The 20,128-nt window shown below is 40.8% G+C and overlaps 1 protein-coding gene across 1 annotated transcript in view; it reads right to left on the bottom strand.

Moving 5' to 3' along the window:
• Nucleotides 1-19,017, bottom strand: part of LOC133448394 (immunoglobulin-like and fibronectin type III domain-containing protein 1) — a 30,018-nt gene extending 11,001 nt beyond the window's left edge. Inside the window, exons 1-10 of the mRNA XM_061726867.1 lie at nucleotides 18,917-19,017; nucleotides 16,456-16,542; nucleotides 5,115-5,237; nucleotides 4,880-5,019; nucleotides 3,737-3,836; nucleotides 3,601-3,624; nucleotides 3,291-3,330; nucleotides 3,019-3,214; nucleotides 577-681; nucleotides 416-500 (exon numbers count right to left, since the gene is read on the bottom strand). Of these exons, the coding sequence (XP_061582851.1) occupies nucleotides 416-500; nucleotides 577-681; nucleotides 3,019-3,214; nucleotides 3,291-3,330; nucleotides 3,601-3,624; nucleotides 3,737-3,836; nucleotides 4,880-5,019; nucleotides 5,115-5,237; nucleotides 16,456-16,495 (853 nt within the window). The 5' untranslated portion in view covers nucleotides 16,496-16,542; nucleotides 18,917-19,017. The remainder of the gene's footprint in view (nucleotides 1-415; nucleotides 501-576; nucleotides 682-3,018; nucleotides 3,215-3,290; nucleotides 3,331-3,600; nucleotides 3,625-3,736; nucleotides 3,837-4,879; nucleotides 5,020-5,114; nucleotides 5,238-16,455; nucleotides 16,543-18,916) is intronic.
• Between the last annotated feature and the right edge of the window lie 1,111 nt (nucleotides 19,018-20,128).

Below are 20,128 nucleotides of genomic sequence, written 5' to 3' on the forward strand. Positions count from 1 at the left end.
ACATCTATCAGCCAATCGTGCATCTGTTACTCTCAGCACTAGTTTGAAATGGTGACCTCATGTTTGACCAAATACAGTCGTGGCTAAAAGTTTGGGCAGTGAGAAATGTTGGTTATTGCAAACCTTGCTTCAGAAATCTTTTTCACATATTTCCAGGAAACATCAAAGAACATTTATTTTCATTTTTTATTTTCAAGTTTAAAGTTATTTTTGAAAGTTTTAATTGACAAATACATCAGATTTATTAAAACAGTTAATGTTTACAGTGGATTTTCCCCTTGATGTGGACTACTGATTATTATTTTCTTGATTTTTGGTACCGACTTCTAGTATGATCATTATGTTTGATTAGTGATTATACTTTGACTAAATTGGATACTACCTTGAAAGTCAGATGCAAAACGTTTGAACTCACCGTTGTCTTCTCCACTCTCATCATCGTCATCATCATCATCATCATCATCATCGTCATCATCTTCATCATCGTCACCTATCCCGCCCTTAAAAGAGAGCGAAAGTCACATTAGTTTTTACAACTTACTTCTCTTTTTTTCCCTCTGGGAATCTGTTCATTACCTTGATGCCACTGCTGGGATCCCGTTTTTTCATGTCAGAGCTTAATGCAGATCCTCCTCTGAGTTTCGCCCCAGTTTGTTTCCCGCTGTCCTGCTTCCCCCCAGCCTATGAAGGAAAGATGAGTCCTCTGTATTTTCCTTAGATTTTGCTATTGATTTCCAGGTAAAACAGTAAAATCTTTGACATTTATTAAGGAGCATTGCATATCTACTTGGCAAAAAGCAGTATCCCAATATAAGCTCTAGATCTGAAAAAGAGTGACTGAATAATCAGCAAATGATTAGCCATTTTTCAATAACTTGCATCATCCAACACCTGAGAGTATCCATCCTATTAACAAGCAGCGAGATCTGCTGGCAGTCTTTTGTTGTTAGACAGAGCTGCCACAGTTTCCTCTACTGCCCTGCCAAAGGGTGGGGAAACACCGCAGCAAAGTTTGTAAGAGGAACATGACTGGCTTAACTTGTAGTGGTGGTGGTGGTGGTGATGGGGAGGAGTTGTACTATGAGGTTTAAGTTCCTTGCCTTCAAAGGCCTTTACAATCAATTTATCACCTTAACATTTTTAGACACAGAGTGTGGGAGAGTGCCAGTGGCCATACACTGCTTAAGTTGTGTTGATAGCAAGCCTTAAACAAACCGTAGCTTACATGTAGTGGTGTCACCGAGATCCAGTATCCGTTCCGGGGATAAGCTATTAAAGCTTGATAGCTTTGATGTTATCAGTTGTTTTTGTGGAAGTGGGGTTTCTCTGCTTCTGGTGCTTTGTGTGGTGCAGAGCAGCTTTGAGACATATTTGTGCAGCATTCAGATGCATGCAGCATCTACCTTCAACGTAATGAAATTTTACATTACAATTTGGGGTGTCACATTAGCGCGTTAATTGTGATTTATCAATTACAGGCATATTTAGCACGTTATGTTTTTTAATCGCTTAATCTATTTTTTAATCTCTAACTTTACTTTATCTGTTTGTGAGTTGCCTTTATTCAAAATCTGTGTTTGTGCTTGAGTTGTGGTTAGAAAACAATGGTCAGTCCCACCTGGAAGTGGACATTGATTGGCTGTCACTGTGTTTGGGCGGGTTTAGCATAAACTGGTAGGCTGCCATTGTAGCTGGACAGGCATGAGGAGGAACGGTGAGTAGCAGAGGAGAGAAGTGAAAATGGAGGAGCATGTGAAAGTTGTCGTTCCAGTGAATTGGGAATTTACATTTCTAAAACGCCCCGACGGCACCTTTGATAAAGGTAAAGTGATATGTCTTTGTGAAAAGGACTTTGCCACCATAGAAGCAGTTGAAGTTTAGCCACAAACGCAAAGCACGTGGTCTCAAGCACAGCTGCAACTAACGTTAGCAGCAACGATGTTGCCACAGCAACGCTCTTCCCCAAACTAGACCCGAGGAGAGCACGGCGCATGCGCAAGCCTGAGACAGAGAGGCTGGTGAATGTTCTTGCCAAGTGGATGGAAATGGCTAAGACTGCATCTGTTCAAGCCTGTTAAATAAATAAATAACTTTATAAAGCCACTTTTTTTGTTATATATCAATCTTTTGATCTGCCACAATAATGTAATGAATTTAAAGGAAAACCCCTCAAGTTGAGGGCTTTTCTCAGCATTTCTGAGATTAAACAAGAGATTGATTTAATAAAGTCAATTTTTCCATGGCATTACAATTTAATTTGCTAATTCTTTTTGTCGGACAAGAATTAATTTATTTTTTTTAAATACCTTACATGTTTCTGCGATTCCTTTTGCCTTCATCAGTCACAAGATGTGTGACCCGCCTTTTAACATCAGCTGATAAATGGTCACGCACACCATCTTGTGACTGATGAAGGCAAAAGGAATCGCCGAAACATGTTAGGTATTTAAAAAAAAAATAAAAAATTCTTGTCCGACAGAAAGAATTAGCAAATTAAAATAAAAGAGAGATTAATCAGATTCATTAATTACACATCTTAATTAATTAATCTCTCAATTCTTTTTAATCGCTTGACAGCACTAATTATAATGTTATAACCCCCAATGAGCTGTAATGTTAATGAATGGTGGTGTATTCCCTTTCCTTATAGGTTTAAGATTGTTGTGTCTTGTTTGTTAGTGTCATGTTGGAGTGAAGCTTGTCCCATTTGGCACCGAGAGCAGCTGAAGACAATGACAAAGCTCTACACCAAGAACAAATACAGATTTTTAATTCCAGCTATAACACTGTTAATCTATTCACTTAGCTGTAAACACACAGTTTCTTTTGTTTAATGTACATAATTTATTTTTTAACTGTTATGTCTTCCTGAGTAAAAAAAAACAACAAAAAACTACATTGGAGAACTCACATCAGTCAACTTCTCTGAAACCACCAACTTTTGTTTCCAGCTTGAAAAACTCCAAACTTTGTCATTTTAAATGTGGGTGGTGTGCAGCTGTCAGACGCTACTTTTACCTGCTCATCTGCCATCTCCTTTTTCATTTGTTTTAGTCTCTTCAACATCCAACGGAAGTCAGTGACACCAAATTCCGAGCAGATTTTTTCATAATCTCTCTTTGGCGCTTTGAGAAGCCTCTGCAAGAGTTTTGGATCAATTTCTTCCTCTTCGTCTGGTTTCTTCTGTGGTTTCTTCTTTTTGGGGGCAACGTCACTGAAAAAATATGATGAGTATTACCTTCTTTCAAGGATTGCAGTTTAAATATGGCTCAACTTTTTGTTGAACTTACACTTTTTTAAGCATTGATCTGAAATTCTGAGTTGGTTCATCTGCTTGGAGAGAAAAAAAAATGGTTAGATGATGCAGAATAGTTAACACACCATCCATCCATCCATTTTCTATACCCAATGTTTTTGTTGTTTTTTTGTTTCCACAGCACCTGATAACATTGATTTGTGATCTTTACAGCAATCGTTGAAACATTTCAAATACATTTTGGCTGACAATAAGTTTATCATAATTAATACACAAATTAATCAACATTGATTTATGGATGACTGAAAGAGCAGACAAAGGATCCCCTAATTGTTATTACATACCTGTTTGGGGTTTCTTTTTTTGGGCTAGAGGAAAACATGAAAAAAAAAACCAACAAAAAAACTGCATTCATAAGTGGTGGAATTACTACAATTATGGAATTACAATTACTGTTGAATAATGAGTAGTGAATCTCACCGTCAATAACATTTACATTTGCTGTGCAGACAGCTTCCCCGTACGTGTTAGTTGCAACGCATTTGTAGGTGTCAGCATCGTCCGCTTTTACGTTGTTTATCTGATAAAGAAATATTATCATTTGAAGTTAACATCTGTAGCAGAATTGAATAGTACATTTTTACTTACCAACAAAATAACTTTTCTAACTAATGCAGTATCGTGTTGTCCTTCACGTGTTACGTATGCTGATGCATCAAATCAGCCCTGTACCCTACTCTGCAGTAAACCCTACACCGTAGAGTGATCTCCAGCTCCACATAAATGAAAATATGTATCTGGTTGATGGAAACTGCAATAAACTGTAATTAGTCTACTAGGCAGATTTGTACTACTTCTTCTCTAACCCTTACCCCTAACTCTTTATCCAGTGTTCTTAACAGTTTATGTTAAAGTCTAATTAATACACTTTCAGCATTAGCTAGTCATTATTTAATTCATGATCAATTTGCTTTCATTTTGCCAATCGTCCTGTGACTGCATCATTTGGACATTATCAGAAAATTCTTTAAAAACAGCATATTGAAATAAGTAAAATAACTACATCTGCGTTTCAGAGCATATATTATATTCACATTTCTAAAGTCACTAGCAAATAAAATAGTTGGATATGACACATCCCTGTCCCTTTGTTTTGGGTCGCCTGAGAATGAAAATATGCCATTCAATGAGGTGTCCTGATTTACAGGGTTTTGTGACATCACAGACCCAAATCAGGGTCGTGTTATCCAGCTTTTCTATCTTTCTCACTCCACTTTACATAACGAAGCATTTGCTGTTCGTCTGAACTAGTTGGCAAGAATCCTTAACACCAATTTTAAAAGATATTTATATTATTCATACTCTTATCTTGATCTAGTTGTATCTTTATATTAATACTTGATATGAAGATACTTAAAACAATGTTTGGGTCTTTTCATGAAAGAAGTGAATGACATTTAAGAAAAGAAAGTTAGGCAGTAACATGCAGGAAATGATCTGACTGAAAAAGATTTGAAAATTTACATTTGCGTGAGAAATTATGAAACCATTCCACTAAGGTAACCCTTCAATATCCATGCAGAATATTTTATCAGCCTCATTGGATTTTTCTCTTCCCCTCACCTCAAGAATGTATTCTTGCATCCTTTTATCAAATTTGATCTTGTACTTTACCGGATCATCCACTTCACCCTTATTGCGGCCCCATGTGACAGTTGGTACAGGCTCCCCACTCACCATAGCTTTCAAGAACCCTTTTTTCCCTGAAAAATGTAAACAGAGATTCATACAACAGCGAAACATTTGGTGCAAGTGCTACATAATATTGCGGTTTAATTTTGTGTATTTGTTTCTCTACCCTCTTGAACATTTGTGGCCATTGGTTTACGGCTGAAGTCAGGTGTTGACTTTCCTGCAGGAAGTATCTCAACAAACTGAGTAATCGTGACCCCAGGAAGTCTGGACCTTTTCTTGATAGCCACTGTTAAGATTAGGACAAGTGTTGGGACAGAAACATGCAAACAGGGAATGGAAAACACAACTTTTAAGTGCATAAATGCTAGTTTATAAAAAACTAAACAAAAAAACAACAAAAATAAAACAGCTACATAAGGTATCCACCATTCACTGAATTCAAGAGCGTTTACTTTGTTTACAAAGGCAAATGATCTAAATGCCCTTGTAAGTGAAACCATGTAATTAGCTGTGATGAAGGTGGAATATGTCTTCCATGTCTTAAAAAGACAATTCTTTAATTAAAACAACCATTTTCCCCCTTGGTTTTTAATTTTCACTTATATTTCTGGTTATTTAAGAAATAATCATCAAAATGAGCATCCATGTTTAATGGAGACAGGCAACACTGGCTTCTTCATGGTTGCAGTTTCATGCAGAATCTCAAGAGGTCACTCTTTACTTTATTTTAATCAACCCTCACTGTTACAGTTTGACAGGACCAGTAGTTTATTCAGCTGTATTGATAAAGCTTTTTTTCCGTGCACTTAGCGGTTTTTGAATATTTGTCTCTCTGTACAGTAACTTAAGTTGAGTTATGTCCTACATTTTGACAAATGCAAATTCCCTTTAAAGATTGAATAAATGTGCTAAAAACAACATATATGACAAGTATCAACAAGAAATTAGAAAAGAATCATTTTCTCTGTTCAAATGTAGGATGACTCGTTGCACACCACTAAGCTCACCAACAGCTGTCGTAATCACGCCAACCCACCATCTGTTCCCCCTTTTTCTGAACATGCATCATACACCGTGATGACGCAGAGCTGCTTCTGTTGCCCTGAGGCTTGTACATTTCGAATTACTTTACTGTTGCCTTATGTGAATAAATCATCAGCTAATTATCACCTATTACTCTGTATAAATGCATATAATCTTATGCAAAACAAATGTTTGATTAAAGAAATCATTTAAAAATGCTTCCAATCTTTATTTTACCAGACACGCAGCGAAGTTGGGGAGTCACTTTTTATTTCTTTTCTTCCTCTGTGAGTTACTTTTGGATTATCCTTTCTGTGTAATTGCTTATTCCAGCGGCCTCATGACAGCTTGAGGAAACGTTTTGAATATTCATCAAAATCATCTCTCCAGGGGATGATTTAAGTTCTTATATCATCTGAATGCAGGCAGGATTCTTCTAACCTTTTCCCACAAGCATCGATTCACACATAAGCCAAGTCTTTTAGGATGGTAGTTTGTCAGTTTTCCATATCAAGTGCTTGTGGGAGAACTGTTGGACTTGAGCAGCAGCAAACTTGAGTAAAGCTCCAACAACAATTTTGTAGCGGTGAAAGGTGATATCGCTATCATCAACGACTCAAACCATGCCAATCCCCTTTTAGAATGAGTGTGGATGACTTTCAGACATTTTTGGGGTAAGGTTTATTGGAAAATGAAAATGAAAAAGGTACATTTCTTCTTCTTCGTAAAATGCATATCTATGAAACGTTTCTGTCCATGGATGGAAACACGTTGCGTTCTTTTATATATATTAGGCTTGGGCGGTATCCAAATTTTGATACCGTCAAACTTACTCCACATTTTACCCCGGTATACGGTATTACCGTGACTAATTAAAAATGATGACGTAAGCCTCAAGTGGTGTTACCAAACTGTTGGCTTGAGCCTTCACCGTTCAGAAACTGAATACCAAACACTATTACTGAAGAATAACAACATAACATGCTTAATATTAACAAATTTTATTAACAACAAATGCAGTTTATAAAAAAAGTGTAAATACAACAGTCGCGTACAAATCAATTTGAGCGAGCCGGCGCTGTTATTTCAGTGCCGGTGTCGTGACAAAAAGTGATTGCCTGCCAGAATCTGATTTCTCCCATGAAAATGGCTCTTTTTTTACCTGCCAAAAATTGATTGAAGGCCAAATACAGTTAATGAAAGGTTGTTTCTACATATGATTTGTTCTCATTCTTGAGCTTCATAAATAAACACTAGAGCTCACAGGATTGCTTTTAACTCTTTTAAAGGACCATTGCAACACAAAATAGGCATTTTCACCTGCCAAAAATTGATTGAAGGCCAAATACAGTTAATGAAAAGTTGTTTCTGCCTAAATATGACTTGATCTCATTCTTGAGCTTCATAATCTGAAAATCTGAAAAACGTTTTAGCGCTCTCGCTCAACGGGTTGCTGTGCGCGCTGCCGCGGCCACAAATCAGAAGAAATCAGATTCTGGCAGGCAATCACCTTTTGGCACAACACCGGCTCGCTCCTCTGCTGTGCCGACTTGACCTGCCGCTGCAGCGGGTCGTTTTTACAGGAGGGTTCCCAGAGACATCTTTTTTCGTGGGGGTTCGGGTTGTGCCTCTGTCTCTTCGATTCTGATTCCACGGCTGCTGGTGCTTGCCCCTCTAAGCTCACGATCTCTTGATTTCAGCCAGTGCGTTATCATCAGTCTCATATCCTCCGCGGTAACGAGGGTCAAGGAAAGTGCACTTTTGCATTAATTTGCGCACTGAATCAGATTCATACTTGGCCTCCATCTTTTTTAGAATTGCAGTTTTTATTGACTTTGTTAGTTCGAGGTCGTTTTCTTTTTTGACACTAAGTCACAAGGTGCGCGACCTGCCATCTTTCTCCCCCTCTCTCTCCTAGTGCGTCTCTCTCCCCTCCGCGCTGTCAGGTGATAACATCACGTTCATAACCTTTATGGAAAGTCTCAAAATGTAGGATAAAACATATTCAACTATTTAAGTAAAACTGAAACTTCAACCACACATAAGTGCTACTGGACATAGAATCAATTTTAGGCATTAAATGATTTTTATTTTATATTTAATTGTTATATCTTATATAAGTCCATTGCATTTTTTCATGACGGTATTGAAAATGATACCGCTGCTTTTTTTAGACACCGACAGTATACGGTATTACCGTAATACCGCCCAAGCCGAAACTGAGTCGATCTTTTCATTCCTTTACTTTTTTTAAACCTCACACAGAATGAAGCTATGAGGATTTCTGCCATGAAGGCCTGGTCTTTTTGTTTTTCTTTTTCCTCAAAAATAACAAAATAAAAACATCTTCTGATGTGCACAGACACTTTTAAATTACACAGACTGACAATAATGACATAAGGGCATGGGTGTCCAAAGACGGTCTTCGCGGGCTGGTGTCCAGCATGTTTTAGAGGTTTCCCTGCATCAACGCACCTAATTCTAATTAATGGTGATCATCAGCATGTCATTAGGCTCTGCACAGGTGTGTTAATGACACAGGGTTGTGTTGAAGGAGGGAAACATTTAAAACATGCAGGACACTGGCCCTGGGGGATTGACTTTGAACACCCCTGCATGAAGGGCATCATTTAGCCACAATAGCTGCTAAAATGTGATATTGTATGATATGTACATGTATGCGGAAACAAATTTAATTTATTCACGACCACCCAATGTTCAAAAGTTGCAGTTTGTGTGTGTGTGTGTGTGTGTGTGTGTGTGTGTGTGTGTGTGTGTGTGTGTGTGTGTGTGTGTGTGTGTGTGTGTGTGTGTGTGTGTGTGTGTGTGTGTGTGTGTGTGTGTGTGTGTGTGTGTGTGTGTGTGTGGGATGCAACGGTTCCGAACCGAACCGTTCGCCCTCCACAGTTCAATACACCCTTGTGTGCCGCGGATTTTCGGTTTTGCCATTAATTTTGCATTAATGCTTTACAATCCGCATGTTTGTGTGCCTGTCAGCCTGCTGCAGAAAAGCCCTCCTCGCGAGTCGTAGTCACTGTTGTAGCTCCGCCCACTCCCATAAGGGGAGCATAAGGGTGTGCATCAGTGCATGTGGCACAAGGACACCCTAGGCCGGAGGTTATTGATCGACTTTGTTGTCGTTTCATCAGATCTTCGTCCATATGTCTTGGACACTTAGTAAAACCTGATCACCACCTCGTGTTGAGTCGGATACTCTGGCGGAGGAGGTAGTTGGACACACCAGGTAGTCCAAAACTTATTGCGAGGGTCTGTTGGGAACATCTGGTCTAGCCCTCTGTCAGGGAAGTCTCATCTCTGAGAGAACTTCTCACAGATTCCGAGGAAGGCTGGGGACATTGAGTCTGAATGGACCATGTTCTCTGCCTCCATTGTTGATGCGGCAGCCCGAAGTTGTGGACGCAAAGTCTCTGGTGCCTGATGTGGCGGAACACCCCTGAACCCGGTGGTGGACGCCGTAAGGGATGCTGTCAGGCTGAAGAAGGAGTCTTATCAGACCATATTGGCCTGTGAGACTCCTGATGAAGTCAATAATTAGCAGCAAGCAAGGCAAACCGCAGCTTGGGCAGTCCTGGAGGCAAAAACTCGAGTCTGGGAGGGGTTTGGTGAGGCCATGTAGGAGGACTTTCGGTCGACCTTGAAGAAATTCTGGCAAACCGTTCAGTGCCTCAGAAAGGGAAAGCACTACTCTGCCAACACTGTTTACAGTGCAGGTGGGGGACTTTTGACCTCGACTGGGGTCATTGTCGGAAGCAGAGGCTGTGGACTCTGGGGTGTCAGAATCCACAGCCATCACCAAGCCAAAGTCACTGAGGTACAGATGGTCAGAGTTTAATATGGCCGTTTCACTGGCGGGATACCAGATTCACGCATTCGCATGAATGCACATAAACTGCACATTGCAATTGTAGCCACCAGGTGGAGGCACAAACTACGACTTGTAACAGACTCACACGTGTATGGAGGATTTTTTGTGCCAAAATTAAATAAATAAATACATCATTAATTCATTAAAATGGGAATTAAATATATCATTAATTAATTAAATGTGTCATTAATTAATTACAATTAGAATGAAATATGTCATTAATTAATTAAAATACAATTCATTTTAAGTAAAAATATATATTTATTATTTCAGCATTTAATTTATTAATGACACATTTAATTAATGATTTCGTGTTGCGTGTGAATCATGAAATGTAAAACTGCATTTAATTAATTAATGACACATTTAATTAATGATTTTGTGTTGCTGAATCATGAAATGTAAATGTAAAACTGTCAGTTTCACACGTCAAACTCAGTGGGCGGATTCCAAACACCCCATTGGTTCCCCTGCACATCAAGGCCGCGTTCAGACTGCAGGCAAATATCCGATTTTTAGCCCATCCAGATTGAAACTGGATGACTCTTTTGAAGTCTGAACAGTCCCAAACCGCATGATATCCGATTTTTGCAAACCAGATGGAAACCACCTCCGGGAGGTAGTTTCATATCCGATCCATATCGCATTTGGGCAGATGCGTGTCAGTCTGAACAGCTCCAAACACTCAGATCGGATATGACTGTCCCAGACCCATGCTCCAAACCACTAGCTACTCATCCTTTCACAGAGAGCATGTACAATCTCTGATGTCACGTCAAAAACTATTAATTGTAGTTTAAGTGTAGCAAATTCACATTACAACATGTTTTAATAGCAGAAAAAAAGACCGCATTTCCACGTAGGTGCGGGTCGCCGCGTACCCTACGCCGTAGGTCTGCGTTGGTGTAACGCGGAACCATAAATCAGCCTTCAGTCGCGCTGTGAGCCTGAACCTGCAGCCCGTCAGCCCCTCCCCTCCTAGGAGGAGAGGGGCTGGAGCGGGGCTGCCAGTTATTCATTGCTGGTTCGTTTTGTTAACTCTGAGCTTTGTTGGTTGGTTTGTTAGTTTGCTGGTGGTTTTGTTCTGAACACTTTTCTCTGTTTCTCATTTTGCTGGGACGTCGGGTCCCTCCGCCGAGACACAACTTTTGCGGTATGCGTTCATTGTTATGTCTAAAAATGATGCGCAGTGCCGACCCAATCAGAAACGGTACAGATATTTTGGGATTTTTTTATATATAAAAAAAATACATGACTTCACACAATACACGCGCTGGGTGACGCCTCCGCTCCGACGTCGTTGCTACGGCAACCCGTCAGATCAGTCAATGATGTGGCCCAGTCTGAACAGAGCCAGATCCGATATGGACACTTGCTAAAAACAGTGTGGACAGTCAGCCCTGAAAATCGGATATGAGAAGGAATCAGATATGAATCAGATTTGCCTGCAGTCTGAACGCCGGCGTCGCCGCTGCTCATTTGCATAAAGTTCAGATTTTTCAACTTCAAATTGACGCGACGCTCCTGCCGCCTCCGTCGCCCTCGCCGCTCCCGCCGCTTCTCGACGTCCGTTTTCATAGACAATGAATGGCAGCCAGACGCCTATGACGCCCGTGACGCTTTCAGTATGAATGCAGGGTTAGAGGAATCGCCATTGCTGAGGAGAGAATTAAAAAGGGATCTAGATGGGCGATAAGGATCGACCAGATCTACCAGGAGATCTGTAACTTCTCAACTGCTCACGGCTCCCTGACTTTTCCGCAGCTGAGACAAACTAAAATAAATTTAAAAAGCGTTGCCGCTTGAAGCTTCTCTCTCTCTCAAATTCAAAAATATTTGTTGTTACTTAACATTGAAATATACATGTGTATTGAACTACACATCTAATATTTTCTTATTAGATTAAAGAAGAATTGCAATAAAAAATAAAATAGAGAAATCAAATTAAGTAGCATTTGAAAAATATAATGAACCTAAACATGGTCAGGATGTTTTTTTTTAAGATGGTCAGCTCATTTTCTTTGAACTAATTTCAGAGACTCCTCAGCTCTACAGAAAATAACTATTAGGTACTTCAGTACATCAAGTACTCAGGCCTTCCTCCAGACAAAAGGCCTATTGAGACAATGCATTCCTAATGGCTTCTAATGGCTTGACAACAGTCATTGGCTCTACTGTATTTACTGAGCTCAAATAATCTGAATAGATCTGTTTTTACAACTTTACAAAACAACTACTGTATTTTAACGGAATATAGAAAAAAAATCTGCTCTGTTTTTTCTGTTTTTGACCTCCACACATACCTTGGGCTCTGGAACCCAGCTCCTTGAAAGGGGCTGGACACTCCACTACTCTGGAGTTGCCCAGGGTGAGAAGCGGCGGGCTGGTGTGGGCTTGGTTATAGCCCCCCAGCTCAGCCGCCATGTGTTGGAGTTCACCCCGGTGAACGAGAGGGTCGCTTCCCTGCGCCTTCGGGTCGGGAAAAGGTCTCTCACTGTTGTTTGTGCCTACGGGCCGAACAGCAGTGCAGAACAGAACAGAGTACCCGGCCTTCTTGGAGTCCCTGGGAGGGGTACTGGATAGTACTGGGGACTCCATTGTTCTACTGGGGGACTTCAATGCTCACGTGGGCAATGACAGTGATACCTGGAGAGGCGTGATTGGGAGGAACGGCCTCCCCGATCTGAACCCGAGCGGTGTTTTGTTGTTGGACTTCTGTGCTAGTCACAGTTTGGCCATAACGAACACCATGTTCAAACATAAGGGTGTCCATCAGTGCACGTGGCACCAGGACACCCTAGGCCGGAGGTCAATGATCGACTTTGTTGTCGTTTCATCTGAACTTCGGCCGCATGTCTTGGACACTCGGGTGAAGAGAGGGGCTGAGCTGTCAACTGATCACCACCTGGTGGTGAGTTGGATGCGCTGGCGGAGGAGGAGGTTGGACAGACCGGGCAGACCCAACGTCTGGCCGAGCCCTCTGTCAGGGACATCTTCAACTCCCACCTCCGGGAGAGCTTCTCTCGGATCCCGGGGGAGGCGGGGGACATTGAGTCCGAGTGGACCATGTTCTCTGCCTCCATTGTCGACACGGTGGCTCGAAGTTGTGGTCGCAAGGTCTCCGGTGCCTGTTGTGGCGGCAATCCTAGAACCCGGTGGTGGACACCGGAAGTACAGGATTCCATCAGACTGAAGAAGGAGTCCTACCGGGCTATGTTGGCCTGTGGGACTCCTGACGCAGTAGATGGGTACCGGCAGGCCAAGCGAGCCGCGGCTCGGGTGGTCCTGGAGGCAAAAACCCGGGTCTGGGAGGAGTTCAGGGAGGCCATGGAGGAAGACTTTCGGTCGGCCTCGAGGAAATTCTGGAGGACCGTTCGGTGCCTCAGAAGGGGGAAGCAGTACTCTGCCGGCACAGTTTATGGTGTGGGTGGGGAGCTGTTGACCTCGACTGAGGACATCGTCGGACGGTGGAAGGAATACTTCGAGTATCTCCTCAACCCGACTGACATGCCTTCCACTGAGGAAGCAGAGAGTGGGGACTCTGGGGCGTGCACATCCATCACCCAAGCCGAGGTCACTGAGGTGGTTCATAAGCTCCACCGGGGGTGGATGAGATCCACCCTGAGTACCTCAAGTCTCTGGATGCTATAGCGCTGTCTTGGTTGACACGTCTATGCAACATTGCATGGAGGAAGGGGACAATGCCACTTGACTGGCAAACTGCGGTGGTGGTCCCTCTTTTTAAAAAGGGGGACTTGAGAATGTGTTCCAGCTATAGGGGGATCACATTTCTACAGCCTCCCCATGAAAGTCTAAGCCAGGGTACTAGAGGAAAATTTGACTGATAGTTGAACTTCAGATTCAAGAGGAACAATATGTTTTTTTCACGGAACATTGGATCAGCTCTATACTCTCTTTAGGGTGCTTTAGGGTTCATGGGAATTTACCCGACCAGTCCACATGTGCTTTCTGGATCTGGAGAAAGTATTTGATGAAGTATTTTATTCTGTGTCCCTCGTGGCATTCTGTGGGGGGTGCTCTGCGAGTGTGGGGTCCAGGGCCCTCTGAGTTGTTCCCGGTGCATGTTGGACTTCGGCAGGGATGCCCTTTGTCACCGGTTCTGTTCATAATTTTTATGGACGGTAATGGAGTACCGTGGTAATGGAGTAATGGAATAATGGAGTTTCCAGTTCCAGTTCCAGTTTTGGAACAACAGGATTTCATATCTGCTTTTTACAGATGATGTTTTCCTGTTGGCTTCATTCAGCATGTGCAGGGGCGGTTTGCAGCTGAGTGTGAAGCGGCTGGGATGAGAATCGGCACCTCCAAATCCGGGGTCATGGAGGCCATCACCGGAAAAAGGGGCCGTGCCCTCTCCAGGTAGGTGGAGAACTCCTGCCTCAAGTAGAGGAGTTTAAATATCTCGGGGTATTGTTCTTTGAGTGAGGGAAAGATGGAATGTGAGATTTCCAGACGGATTGGTGCAATGTCCGCAATTATGTGGTCAGTGTTCCAGACCGTCATGGTGAAGGAGCTGGGTCAAAAGGCAAAGCTCTTGATTTACTGGTCAATCTACACTCCCACCCCCACCTATGGTCATGAACTTTGGGATATGACCGAAAGGACAAGATTGGGGATACAGTTTACTCCACGGAGTTTCCTCCGCAGGGGGGCTGGACACTCCCTTAGAGATAGGGTGAGAAGCTGAGTCACTCGGGAGCAGTGTTGGTCAAGTTACTTTGAAAAAGTAATTAGTTACTGATTACTGATTACTGAACCAAAAAAGTAATCCTGTTACTTTACTGATTACTTATTTTCAAAAGTAGTTACATTACTAGTTACTTTACTTAGTTACTTTTCGAAAACATGATGCACAACCTGAATACACTTTACTGGAACACTATAAAACAATAGAACTTTCAGTTTAATTCTATTCTTTGTGCATATTCCACCATATAAAATTAAATGACAATAAGTAAATGAAACAGCCTATTTTTTAAACTTGTTTTTATTATTTTCAGTCTTAAATTTATGCACATTGCGTCGGGCAAAATACAGCTCTCTCTGACTTGAACTACAATATAACCTGCGACAAGCTTCTTCAATTCAGCTGCACTAAGTCCCGTTGGTCTTACATCTAGTTTCACCTGTTTAGCAGCAGAGGGGCCACCGGCAGTTCTCCCGCTGGAGTCTGATGAGGCAGCCGGCGCTGCAGCCCCAGTGGGGGAGGAGGAATCCGGGGGTCTCGCAACGAGCTTTCCTCCCACACAGACTTTACAGCGGACGAAAATGTTTTTATCCCTTTTGACCGAGTCAAACTCAAAATAATGTCTGTAATTACAGGCGTTAAACACTGCATGCTCCTGCTCTCTCTCGCACTCCATGTCGTCTCTGGTTTACCACTGAAGGCTGATTTATGGTTCCGCGCACCGACGCAGAGCCTACGGCGTAGGGTACGCGGCGACGCTCACCGTATGGCGCGCGTCGCCGCGTACCCTACGGCGTACCCTACGGCGTACCCTACGGCGTACCCTACGGCGTACCCTACGGCGTACCCTACGGCGTATGCTCTGTGTCGATTTAACGCAGAACCATAATTCAGGCTTGACTTTGCGCCGCTCATACTGACGTATGAGCGGCGCAAAGTCATGAGATGTATTCACAAAACAAATACTGCATTTAGTAACGCAGTAACGCAGCCTTCTTTCAGAAAAGTAAAGGTAATCTAATTAATGTTTTTGCAATTGTAATCCCTTACTTTACTTGTTACTTGAAAAAAGTAATCGGATTACAGTAACGCGTTACTTCGAACGCGTTACTGCCCATCAATGCTCGGGAGGAGCTCGGTGTCGAGCCGCTACTCCTTCACATTGAGAAGAGTCAACTGAGGTGGCTCGGGCATCTGTTTCGCATGCCTCCTGGACGCCTCCCTAGGGAGGTGTTCCAGGCATGTCCCACCAGGAGGAGACCCCGGGGAAGACCCAGGACACGCTGGAGAGACTATGTCTCTGGACTGGCCTGGGAACGTCTCGGACTCCCCTCGGAAGACCTGGAGGAAGGTCTAGGCTGAGAGAAGTCTGGGCATCTCTGCTAAGACTGCTGCCCTCGTGATCTGGTTCTGGATAAGCTGAAGAAGATGGATGGATGGATGGATGGAACTTGCATTTGCGCTTACAACAGTAATCTGTGTTCAGTATTTATTTTTTTTATTTGTTCCTAACTTCCTGTAATTTTTGAAAAATTGAATCTTATTGACATTACAAGAAGAATATGACCAAAAATGGACAACAATGATGAAATTGACTAAATAAATATATTTTTGTGCTATTTTTCAATGAGAACTTAAACCTTTTACATTTCCACTTTACAAAACCCATTTAAAGGTGGCAATCGCTGCTGAAAGGGTCCTCAACAAAATTCTGAGATTAGAATTTAACGACTTATTCACCATCGATATTAAACATTTTGATTTGTAACAGTTGTTGAATTTCTGTTAAAGATGTTTACTCTACGTAAGAGTCTTTTAGAGTAGACTGACGCCACATGTTTACACAAAGTGCACCAAAAATTAAAAGAGATAATTTGCAAAGCTTACCTGGGGCTTTTGGTCCATCTGGGAGTTTCTTTGAACTCATGGCAGGAATTTGTTGCTGATTTTCAGTTCAGAATTTTGAATTTGTGGCTGAAGCATAAAAACAAACAAACAAAAAAAGAGTCAAACTTGTGTCATTGGAACTCTGGCCAAATATAAACGTTGTCTGTGCACGTGTATGTTTAAATGTTCATCTCCTTTAATTCATGTCCACTTGATCCTGTCTGACAGTCTGTGCAACACCTTTTTAGCTTGTTGAGAGATCAATATATACTTGGACCAACAAATAAACTCATTGTAATTATGTGAAAGGTTAAGCTTTCTTACCTAAAGAAATGGTATCCCATATAGTGGCGATTGTGGAAAAAAAATTATTTCAAATTTCTGACAGAAAGATTAATATTGGTGGCTTTTTTCGATCAAATTGTCTGGTTCACTTCAGTGAAAATTCACAATGTTGTTAAAACTTTTTTTGGCCATATCCAACACATTCAAAAGAAAAAATAGAAAAGAAGAAAAACACAGCATCCACAGTCAAGCTGTCCTGGAAGCCTTTGAATTTGTCATCATAGATGCATTGTTTACGTTGTTGTAAAATTTCAAAAAGGTTGCTTTCTGATTTTGTGTTGTTCTTTGTGTGCTATGTATAGTATGGCAGTTGTATTTTTTTTCTCTGATTTTACAAAAACATATCTTCTGTTTGTTATTTGAAGACTTGACTGGATTGTTAGGATTTACCAAAAACCCCACTGAGATGGATAGAGGTCATGTAATGGAAGAGGCTTTATTCTGGTTTACCAGCCAAATTTGGTTGCAGCTCACTTTCTGGGTCCCAATTCAGAATGTTACATTTAAACGGTGCCTGTATTATCTTTGTTCACTTTTGCTTTACTAAGATGACAGTAAAATGTGAAAAACAGAGAATCATTTTCTCAAGACCAATTTCAAAAGACCAATGACAGAAATAAATATATTTCCATTGATGCTAAATTTATTTTCAGCACATGAATCAGTCATTGTTGATTCATTCACAACAGAGTAGTTGAATAATTGAATTGTACACAGAAATATATAAATTACATTTTTGAAAGTGTTCATATCTGTCTTATGGAATATTAACTAACCGTCTCATTATTATGTATGATTATTATCATAATTATATTTATGCGATTCATTTAGACCGTAAGCCACAAGTATATTCAGTGACGCATGACTAAGTTTGGTATCATGAAGATCTGGAACACCCAAGGGAAGGATTATGCACAGGAAAGGTTGAGAAACACTCCCGTCAACTTCTCATGTGTCCTTCACATTGCGCTGTAACATCAGCCTTGTCTCCTGTGTGTCTCATGCAGACAGTCGGAGAAATGCTAGCACACTGTAAATGGGTAATATGGCTCACCCATCGCAACTGCCTCTGGAGTCAGATATAGTCCAAACATAGAGACGGGAAAAATATCTTCCCACAAAACTGTAAAGTTGATGTCATGTGTTAATATTATTGTTATTATTATTATCATCATTTTTTGTGGCTTCATTTTTAACAAGGGAGTTTCTATCTAAATACTAAAGACGGGGAAAAAAAAACAAACATACAAATCGACCCACATTTCGAATTGATTTGATTTAGATTAGATTAGATTAGATTTTTCCTTTATTCATCCCTCAGTGGGGAAATTCGCTTTATGCAGCAGCAGTACACACAACACACACATGCAGCGAAAGGATAAAAAAAGTAAAAAATATATAATTACAAAACATAAACAGTATTATGTATTATATTTGGTTCATATATTATGTCTAAATTTGAAAAATAATCCTCCAGTGTTAATCAGATATAGAATTGACATCAACTTTTCCATAACTCCTTGCAATAATAAATGAATAAATACACTGTAAACTGAGTGCTAGTGAAGAAACTTTAATCTTTTACTTTAATTCTTCCAGGAAAAGCAATACTGAAAGGCTATGAAATTAAAATAAGATGTGCTTTGTATCAAGATCAAGGCTGTAAGACCTTTTACATGGTCCTCTCATTTGTCAGCATGAAGAGAGGTGAAAACATTGAGAAAAAGAAAAAAACAGTATCTGTCCTTCAACATTTCTGACAAAATATGTTGTGAAATACTCCAGCTCAGTCCTTTGTTAGTCATAAAAAGCTATCCAAGAAGGTCAAAATATATCTGGTTTTGCTCTTCCAAGTGATTTTCCAACAGAAGATTCCATTCTTTGCAGTGTCTGTATCCTTGCCAATCTTTTAGTGCTTATATGTGGAAAAAAAGATGTAAAAGAAAGTTATAAATCTAAATCTTTCAAATCTAAATCTCCAGGTTAAAGTAGGCTTAGTAGAGCTAATTGGATCAAACTGGTTTGCCTAACTAGAAACTACCAATGGCCATTGATTCATATAGTCCTGTTAAAATTACAGATACTGGAAATTTCCCATTGAAATAGAGATACTTACCTCTAGCCTTATGCTCTGCTTGTCCACCTTCAGCGTGTATCTACTCTGTCACTAAGCATTACTATAGATGTGCCACTCTGTTTTGTTCGGTGATAAAAGCTTGGAATGCGCTGGAACCCTTAAATGGATCGTTGGTAAAAACCCATCTTACAGCAGTGGGAAAGGGTAGAGGTTTCTTTTAAGCTTCCCTATGAAAGTGATCACTTAGCACTGGAAATACATTATGACTCTTCATTCAATCTGGTATCAAGATTCTCCTACCATGACTGTGGAGGGCATAAAAAGCCTTTCAGCTTCACATATCAATATCAAGGATAAAAGGACGATGATGAATTGTAACTCAAGAGCATTGACGACAACGGGATTAGTGATGGATACGACCGTATTTAATGGCGAGGATCTATGATTTATAGCGTCACAATACACATGAACTGTGATTTCAAGCACTTAACTGGCATGCCATCCAACAGGGATATTTTGACTGGCAGCTTCATAAGGTCTCTCGTAACATGATCATCAAGTGTGGGATTTAGTGGTTGGTTCACTTTAACATGAGACATTTTATTAAGGAAAATAATCCCAGATTGTTATTAATGGATTGACTGTTCAAATAGGCCTCCATATGTAATAATGGAAATCTTCACAGCCTGCCGTGTTAGGTCGGTCAACTGGACCTGCTATTGCAATATAAAAAGATGGTTGGTCATGTTGTGGGATGTTCTGGACACAGAGAACAAATAAGGTCTTTCGGTTTGCATTTTCAAAAGTTACATATGATGTATCCAGTTTTAATAGTCACTTTGAATTTGTTAAAAAGACGGACACAGCTTTAAGAAAAGCCTGATGACATGAAGATGAACACATATGTTTACCCACACTCTTGCGAAGGAAATAAGGTAAGTGCTCCTTCATAATCCAAGCAGATAACTGATTTATCAGTAACGCCGTCAGATGCTGTAACCATGCCCTTGTTGGCTTGTTGTCGATTCATGAACAGGTACCATTTAGCTACTGTTGTAAAGTTGAATTCTTAATCACATGAACTTCACTGGCTCGGTCATTATGTAATGAAATGGAGAGTCTGTTTTATAGATCTGTGAATTTGAAACATTAAACATGCCAACTCCCTGAGAGCTCTCCTTCTAATGGGTAGACCGTGGATATTAAAAGAACTGCTTTAAAGTCTACAGCCTGTTTGGCTTATGGGCAATA

The sequence above is a fragment of the Cololabis saira genome, chromosome 8 (genome assembly GCF_033807715.1).
Source record: "Cololabis saira isolate AMF1-May2022 chromosome 8, fColSai1.1, whole genome shotgun sequence".
Lineage (NCBI taxonomy): Eukaryota > Metazoa > Chordata > Actinopteri > Beloniformes > Belonidae > Cololabis > Cololabis saira.